Genomic DNA, 9378 nt, shown 5'->3' on the forward strand with positions numbered 1-9378 from the left:
GGTAATGAGTTAGTTTCATCATGGACCTACGTAGGTCCATGGTTTCATACCCTAAATTTGTATTTAGATTGATTCACTATTTTAAAGATATCATTGCGGAGGGTCCCGTTGTAATTTGTTTTGTTTTGTTTGTTTGTTTGTTTGTTTGTTTTTTGTTTTGTTTTGTTTGTTTGTTTGGTTTTTTTTTTTGGGGAGGGGGGGGGGGGGGACAGTAGAGTGTTATGCTTTCGTAGATGGGAGCTGTCGTAACACACAACATTGCTCACAGGGAGACTTGGGAATCGAACCCGCGCAGGTCCTTGGAACTGAATGGGGCATAATAGACGCGCTATACCCACCGCCAATATATATATAGTCATTGTCACATAGGCCTATTATTGCTGGGTTTTTTTTTATTATTATTATTCAATTCAATAGTCAATTCATTTCCATAAAAAGGCATTTCAAAGAAGTATGGCCTACGCCCTACAAGTTGTTGATTTGACTTTCATTCATCTCATTAAGGACAGTTTATCGAACATAAAAACAAAATATATGCACGAATGATATTATAACAAAAAAAAAAGAAACAATGCACCCTTTGTCATGGTAACAAAAAAAAAACAAACAAACAAACACATAACGACAGAATAGAGTGTTCCACTAAAGGGCCAAGCTTGTAGGACGTGGAACACTGAAAAGAAAACGCAGGAGCACCACTATTATACCAATGAAATACATTCATTTCAATTCAATATACCATTAGGCCTGTAACACTAATCATTGATATAGATGACGATAAAACAAGCATCTACAATACTTGGGCCTACTACAAAAAGATTTTAGAATGCATTATATCATAACATAGCAACTTGGTACAGACACTTTTCGGCCGTGTATACCAGGAAAATGTGACCAAAAGAGAAGATTTCATACACGCGGCCAGAACAACAAAGATAATTATTATTATCATTGTGATTGCACTGTAATTGTAATACATGTATCTTCCTCGATTTGAACATTATCAGGTTGCTTGTTTTTTTGTTTTTTTATAGCAACATTAGCGCCATCTATGATCCTGTGTTATTATCTTTGTACCATAGTCCTACATTGTGCATACATGGTCATTGGGATGTCATTCATAAAAACATGTAAAGCCTAAGATTACTAGTAAATCACCTGCGTCATGTAGCCTATACTCTTCATCGGTGATGGGCCTATACATCCATAATGATCATCGAAAGTTATTTGACACAGTTACGTATTTAATTTGTTTAGTTTGTATATTGGACATAGTATCGTGAAGAAAATGAAGAAGAATGTACAACCGTTCAACATGCATTCAACGACTGCGTTGCCATTTTCGTTCTATCGTTTATCTTAATCGATTAATAATCAAAACCTGTTGATCAAGATTAGTCGCTAACTTCACGAGTCTCGGGGGATCGGTGCATACCAACATCTTGGATCGTGAGGGGAGCTGAGGTAGTAAGCTTCTAGGCGTGCATGCAGCGCAGGTGGAGACAGCCGTAGCCAGCGTCTCGATTGGATACCCGGCCGGGGCGCCTGCGTCGGACCGACTTCGAAAAGGTGGGTAGGTACTTAAACTATGTTACTCTGTATGTCTATTATACCTGATTCTTGACTGAAGAATCAGTCCATATCGTTAGGGATATGTTCTGCGGAGATTTTAGACAACGTCAGGCATTAAATTACTCATATTAGGGCCTATGCAGTTTCGCATCCAAGCAAAATCAAGTACAGTTGCAGCGCTTGACCGAAAGATCGGTCTGTATCTGTCCGTCGGGGAATGTTCCGCGGAGACTGTGTCTGGCTTCACGGATCCCCTTGTCTATATGGGGGACAGCGTTAATGGCAAAATATAAGAGTCCTCCGGACAGACGGATCTTTCTGTCTATTGCAGCGCCCGATATCGACCCGATGAAGGCGGTATAAGTTACTGTAAGTTAGTAATCATCTACTAGTAGGCCTACATGCACCATAGTCCATACATACAGACACGCCGGGCAGAGACGAGAGGGTAGATCGTATACCGTCCTGCATCCGATCATCAGGGAGGTGGGTGTCACCTCCCTGATATGTTGAGAATGTGGTATGTGCCTGCAAATGTGTGTGGCAGGTAAAATGCTGCTCTTCTTTCAAATGTTATTCTACTGTGGTTAGCGGATTTGCATTCATTGATTATGCGTATCAGATCATTAGTTTATCATTTTGCCAAATGTGTGAATGAATGAATCTAAATGAATCATATTATTTTATTAGGGATGGCACATGATCAGTTTGTGACCCCATAAATATAACGGCCCCCCAGGCCCAGATCATTGACATCTTCTTGGTCCAATTTTTCAGAGATACATTTAATTTATGAGGGTGTTCGTACCCTGTAGCAAGACTTGTCAACGAAGTACATCAACAAAATGTATCTTTGTGGAAGACACGGAGGCTTGTCAAGTTGTAGTTGGAGAATGTTTTTGACTACTTGAGTATCCTTTAATGTCAGTAATGAATCCAATCACGTGTTTACCTAACTGCACCGGCAACCCCAACACACACCGTGCTGTTACTAGTTACATCGCCCCGCGCCGGGGTTAATGTTAACGGATCCATTGGCATTGCATTACTTTCCTTTTACAATCCTTCTGTTGTAAAAATAGCGAGAATATTGCTTATGCTCTTCTTTTCGAGCAGCGACATTACTCCAGAACTCAACAAGGTGGTCAGACTCAGAGATATATCAACACAACAGAAGAGTTCAACATTGTCATTGAGTCATGGGGGATGGTGACGGCATTTCTGAGACAGAATGGCGTCGGCGCTGGGCCCCGGACCTCAGCGCTTTGCCCTGGGTCCCTTTCACCATCAATGGCACAAGCCTCATGGTCAAGAGCCACTTCAGCGACTCGTCGTATACCGTCCTCGTCTACGACTATGCCTCTGTGTGGCAAGAGGAATGCTCCGCTGACTGTGTGCAGACAAGAGCAAAGGTGAGGGTAAAAAGAGTGGCAGCTTCTTGTTGAGTCTAACTTTAAAATTGTCAGTTTTGATTGAAATATCTCAGTTTATGTTGACTACAACATTAGAGTTATTTTCCTGTAGTCAAATAAAAGAATCACAGTATCAGTACATGGACAATAAGAGCCTAGAGATTGTACTCTTCCTCCAGAATGAAAACAAAAGACAAAACAAAAGCATGAATTATAAAATGAGTACTGATCGAGCTTTGAGTTTTGAGTCGATAAGTGTTACCGGTACTATCCTTTAAAGGAGTGAAAGCTACTTTAGGGATATTTGAGTGGGGATTGATAATTACTGCAGATATCGCATTTGTAGAATTGGTACATGTAAGGTCAATTTCAGTGGACGGTATTAAAATGTGGAGTAGAGCCCACTTGCCTATTCTGCACACCACCTGTTTGCTGTGAAACGTCTGTCCAGCCACACTATGAGGGCACTTCGTATGAGAATTGGAGATTGAAGGAAGGGACCAATGCAGACATATGAAAGCCCTTTGTTTTAATCCCTATCAGGGGCAGCGGAATGTTTTACAAGGTGGGGGGGGGGGGCTGTGGGACGGGGATGGGGTCAAAGTCAGTTGGACTTGGTACCGGTAGTCTAGTGGATACAATGCTTGTATTGTAATTATATAATCAGGAGATAGTTGATTCGAATCCAACCCAAGTATGTATGTCTATGAAAGATTACTCATCATGGCTACTACCAACAAACAAACAGAAAAAACACCGAATAATCGGTGCTTATGTTGATGAAGGGCTTTGTCAATCAGTTGCAATTTTAAATTTGTTCATGTACTGATCCCTGATTTATCTGAACTGCTGCTTTTCTCCTGGTAGGAGTGCAACCCCAATGTAGAGGCCCCCATCAGCAAGCTCCTGCAACATCTTGGAGAGCTCCTCGGGGAGCCGCAGAAGTCCGCCAAGTACTCCCTGAGCTACCCCCATCAGAGGCAGGGGGACCGGCGGCTGGGGACCCTGATTGTCAAAGTGGCCTCCAAGCTGGCCCAGGGAGTCCCTTTCAGTTGGGACCTCTCACTGCTCAGGGCATCCGATGAAGTAGTGAGTTAGATGTAGTAGTGTTCAGTGTCCGTAAAGGCATGTGGAGTTGTTGTATACTGCATTCACCAGCGAAAAAGCCACTCTTTTTTTTTCACAGAAATAAAGGACTAGCACAGCCTAGGTATGAGAGCATGCATCATTTTCTTATGGGGGGCATTGAAATACACAGCCCAATGGTACATAATTTGTGTGGGGTAGTAAAAATTTGTATCAAAAAGATATACAAGGCATTTGTTGGACATCATGATGATCATATCATGAAGCAAGCAAGAGTCGTTTTAAAAGAAAACTGTACTGACATTTTCTAATTGTCTGATAATTCTAATCTACATTTTTTGATGCCTACTACTGGAAAGAGAGGATTGTAAAACCCAGGATAAGCCTGTAATGATTTTTTGAAAAAAATGAAAACGAGCAAGCCATGGAACGATCCACGCAATTTGGCCTACGTCACAGGTGCTCTTTGTGCACAACTCCGACATTAGCAAGACGAACTACATAATGCCAATTTACTGATGAAATTTCACACGAAGCACTCCAAAAGCTGTTATTTAGTATAATTGCACTATGGAGCTATAATAAATATGTTAAACAATATCTATTAATCTTTAAAAGCAAGCTCTTCAACAGCTTTTTATTTAGATAAAACTTGTGGGGAAATTCCAGATATGCAAAATGAAATTGGCATCGTTATCCGAACGTGCTGCCCATAGAAGACCGTGCGTAAGTAACGTTACGCATTGATGATCATGATCGAGCGATGGTTCGCGAGTTCAAACTATCTAACGTAGATGAGGGCTGAGTGAATCTCGAAAATCCAAATGTAGATAGACTCTCTTCAACGGCACGCACGATTTACGCTTAGTGAGATGAAAACGGTACCCAGTACACATAGACTCTGAAATACTAGAACTAGGACAAGGACTACTGAGCAGTCAAGGAGTAGGTTCTACGTGGCAGTCCAAGTTTTGATGAGTAGGCCTTGCACTCACTCACCGTCGACATTGCAGCTGTAGGCCCTATGTGCACAGTGCTAAGGCACAGCGTAACGTTACATACCCTGCTGCCAGAACTTAAAGAAAGTCCAGAAGAAAGTCCAGACCCCAGATCTAGATCTGGACCCTTGTCCTGCAGGCACTGTTGTTCCTGTGCTGAATTTTTCAGGTAAGGTATCTGCTTTATGGATTTCCGATGTTTTGTAGTCGAGTAAATCTCATAGTGGTGTTCTTTACACCAAGGACTAATGTTAGATCTAACAGTTTGTTTCAGTAGGCCTGCTAGGACCCATATCTCGGAAGAGTGGCCTGACCACGTAGATTCTAACACAGTGTCGCCGCTTCGCGATCCCAGCGCTGGTGTAGGTATAGTGCTAGCGTACTTCCGTATCCATGTAGATATCTCAAAATTCACCTTGCCAAATGGCACCAAACTCACAGGAAGTACTTTATGATTCATATCCAACAGCTCACATTAATTGGAAACAAATCACATGTTGGGAAGCGTAAGTGTAGATGTCGACTTTCCTGTTGGTGTCGCTAAAAATAATCTGCTCTACGACTAACATGAGTGATTGCGGCCAGGCCCTACCTAGAGTGTCTATCTGCTGCGCACGCACAGACTGAAGTTAGCCATTTAATATCATGAGACAAATCTTTCAAGTAATCGGGGGCAATAAATAAATTTACAAATTATTTGTGGTAAGTTGAATGAAAAATGTAGTTCCTATATCACACAAGTCGCAAAAATCATTACACTTTTGAGTTTAGTTCTCGCGTAAATTCCCCGTTCGCACAGTACTAGTCGGCTAACTTCAGTTCTAGATTGTGCATCTTGCGTTCGCCAAGATCTCTCGCGAAGAGTGATTTTTTTTTTTGATTGACGACTTGAAAGTCGGCGTCAATATTGATACTTCTCGATTACTGATTTCGTTCAAATATAAGAGAATACTTTGAAATATGCTATGAAGTATATCCTGTAATTTTGGTGCGATTTGGTTTAGTGAAATTTGAGATATCTACATGGATAGAACAGTACACAAGCGCCGCCTGCTAGCTAAATTAGGCCTAAGCATCGTCTGCTACTCGATACGAATTAACGCACGCGTATGCAAGCACTTGTAATCAGTAATAGTGAGAGCACCTGTGACATCATAACATCCGGGCTCGTCAGCTCATTAGCATAATACTCACCTAAAAAGTTCCATTTTTAACATTAAATTACGGACTTAATCGTTATAAAATTGTGATTCTGTTTGCACCACTGGGTCTTTTAGAATTAAAAGAACAACATATAAAAAAATAAAAAACCGGTAAAATGCCCTTTTAACCAAACCCTTATGCAACCAAGTGTTATTATTATTATTATTTTTTTTCTTCCTGGTTACCCACAGGCATCAACCCATCTGACCATTCCGCTCCTCACACTGGTATCGGAGCTGATGAGACGAGAGCGGGAGCTGCAGAGGCTGATGAAGAGAAAGGACGAGGAGATTGAAGACTACAAGATGTCTGGGGCCAAGATATCCCGCAGTGAGTCGGTCCATCCTCCCCCTCCACGTCTCTTGATAATGTACAGTGCTGCCATCAGATGGCACATCCTGTGCATGTGTGTCTTTGTAGTGCTATATTTTTAAAGGTTTTACAAAAATGAGAAACTCTGACTATGATGTACAGTGAGGCATATCAAGCATCAAATCTTTTTAGATTGTGTTGTACCATATTGTAATTTTATTATATTGTATTTTATTGTGTCATATTGCAAGTATTGCATTGGATTATCTAATGTGTTATACAGTGAACTTGGTTGCATACCACTGTGTTTTGCCAGCTATCTTCAACAGAGAATTTATGCACAACACCAATAAAAAATATAATGGATGAAGCAGTAGGTATCCACTGTCAAAAAATCTCGGTTCGGTTTTTGAGCTTCCTGTGGGCTTTAGTGTTTAACCCTTTTACCGTGCTTTGTTCACTAGAATGCACACACACTGAAGTGCTTTCTTTGCCGACTGGCACAGATGCCTGGAAATTACCAAATTGTTGATGAATGGAGATTAACTAATCCCCGCAATAATCCCCGCAATCCCAATTGCATCACTATATGGCCTTCTTGTTGGACTGAGGCACATTGCTACACCTGAGTGGACTTGTTACTCTACTAAAGGATCAAGTTTGGATGGATCGTGCGATGCCAATGAAAAAGCTAGGAAAGTTAAAAGCTAGCTGCCTGGTAACACAAAGGGTTGATGAAATTGTTTTCCAGGAAAAAGATGTGAGCTTATTAGGATGGATAGAAACCAATATTAAATCTGCAGGGGGGAGGGGGACTGAAGGAGTAGAACTATTCCTGGTGTATATGCTCTGACCCCGCGTTCACATTGGTCCCTGCGACGCGGGGACATCCACAAGAGATCTTATCTTTTTTACGACTGACCGTTCACATTGGTATCTCATCTGTCCCCGAGCTGTGGGGGCATTTTGGGGCTTGGAGCGAGCTCTGCCACTTGAATCCAGGCATAGCGCATGCGCACATTTGATGACCACAGCTGGACGCTATCAATTGTGCCCAAGGTCACTCTCCCCTCCAAATCTTGTCCCCGTACCCGACTTGCTTCGCGGGGACGAGGGGACAAGTCCCAGCAGCGAGCGTTCACATTATGGTTTCTGAGGAGAAAGTCCCAAAGCTCGGGACTTTCCCCGCGTTGCGGCCCCGCGTTGCGGGAAGCAATGTGAACACGGGGTCTGTCACATTGACAGATGCTAGAAATGTCCATATTGTTGGGTTTTTTTTTTTTTTTTCTAATTCTATTTATTGGATTCCCTTTCTTCTAGAGCACAAGCTTACACAGGTGTTTGACGGGAAGGCATTCAACCAGGAAATGGTTCAGTCAAAGGTAAGTCTGTCTTGTTTGTGACTCCAGACCATGGAGGTAATTACCATGGCAACATTTATTAGTTGTGTCTAGAACTGCATCAAGGTTTTCTTTTATGAAAATTCAAATTTTACGCTGTGTGGCAGACCAACATTTACAGATGGAGTTTATGCTTCGGTGCTTAGCAAGAAAGCAGGTCTATATAGTGCTTATGATACCGTAATACCTGAACGGTTTCTATCATGAAGAGTGTGCGACTATTTCCTCATCAAGCAACAAAACACACATAACAGATTGGCCTAGAACAAATATATCAGAAAAATATCTGACAGAATGCTTCATGCAATGCCCCCTCCCCCCATTCACTCTTCCGAAGAAGACTTGATTTGAATGACAGTGTATAGTAATATAACGATATTTCTCTCTTCAATCTTACATCCACTCTGGGACACTGGGGGGTTATTGGATGCAGGCATTCAAAGCAGAAGTTGAGGCAGGAGGGAAGAGAGCGTTCTCCAGTCAGGGTCAGGATCTCTACAAGGAGGTGATGGTAACCAGGGCATGGCTGAATAGACCGGTAGACAAAGGTAATGCAACTAGAGGTGTGGTCTCCCGTCAAGACTTTTCATTTAACCTAAGTGACCAATTCTATTTGGTCAGGGAAATAAAATCATGATTTTCAGAGAGCAGGAATTGTCTGTAAAGAGGTTTTTTTCTGAGTATTTACAGGCGAAAAACTCATCATACAAAGGAATTTTTTTAAAGTGTACAACTGAAAAGCTAAGGAGAGAAGAAAGTGAGGTTTTTTTGTAGTATGTTACATCTTATGCTGCAGAAAGATGTGAAATATTACTGGTTTTTAAGATTAGTTTCAAAGATAGTAGCACAGATTATCATATGAGATTTCTATGATATTGTTGTTTTGTGATGCTGGCACTGATGATGATGGTAATATTAACTATTTTGAACTTCATGTGCAGTGTTCTCAAATGTGAACAAGGCCAGTGGTCAATTACATCCTGTTCATGTTTGTAAAAGTAACACATTCATAATCAATTGATATGTATCATAGCAAGACAAGATCAAAGTTTTTTAATGTAAAGTTGTCATTGTAGCCACTCTATGTCTTATCTGTCATTTCTTGAAGTTGTTTAGAATTGGAATCAAACTGTCTGTGATTACAGTCTTCTCAATGTCTTGCATCTGAAAACAAAAACTCTAAAGATAATATGTGTTCTTACCTGCAGATCATGTGATTCCTTTTGAATATCTATGTGTTATGTGATATTCTGATCAGATATGATTGAAATGTTATATTGTGATGGTGAGAAACTCTTAAACATTTCCCACTGCACAGTTTTAGTAGTTAATGATTATTGGAGAAAAAAAAAATTATGAGTATTTCACTGTTATGTCCATCTAGATATATTTTAT

The 9378-nt window shown here is 41.0% G+C and overlaps 1 protein-coding gene across 1 annotated transcript in view; it reads left to right on the top strand.

The window, feature by feature from the left end:
• Positions 1–1499: 1499 nt before the first annotated feature.
• Positions 1500–9378, top strand: part of LOC140238027 (non-homologous end-joining factor 1-like) — a 10034-nt gene continuing 2155 nt past the window's right edge. Inside the window, exons 1-6 of the mRNA XM_072317954.1 lie at positions 1500–1569; positions 2689–2984; positions 3852–4073; positions 6463–6601; positions 7904–7965; positions 8417–8531. Of these exons, the coding sequence (XP_072174055.1) occupies positions 2772–2984; positions 3852–4073; positions 6463–6601; positions 7904–7965; positions 8417–8531 (751 nt within the window). The 5' untranslated portion in view covers positions 1500–1569; positions 2689–2771. The remainder of the gene's footprint in view (positions 1570–2688; positions 2985–3851; positions 4074–6462; positions 6602–7903; positions 7966–8416; positions 8532–9378) is intronic.

This window comes from Diadema setosum, chromosome 14, assembly GCF_964275005.1.
Source record: "Diadema setosum chromosome 14, eeDiaSeto1, whole genome shotgun sequence".
Lineage (NCBI taxonomy): Eukaryota > Metazoa > Echinodermata > Echinoidea > Diadematoida > Diadematidae > Diadema > Diadema setosum.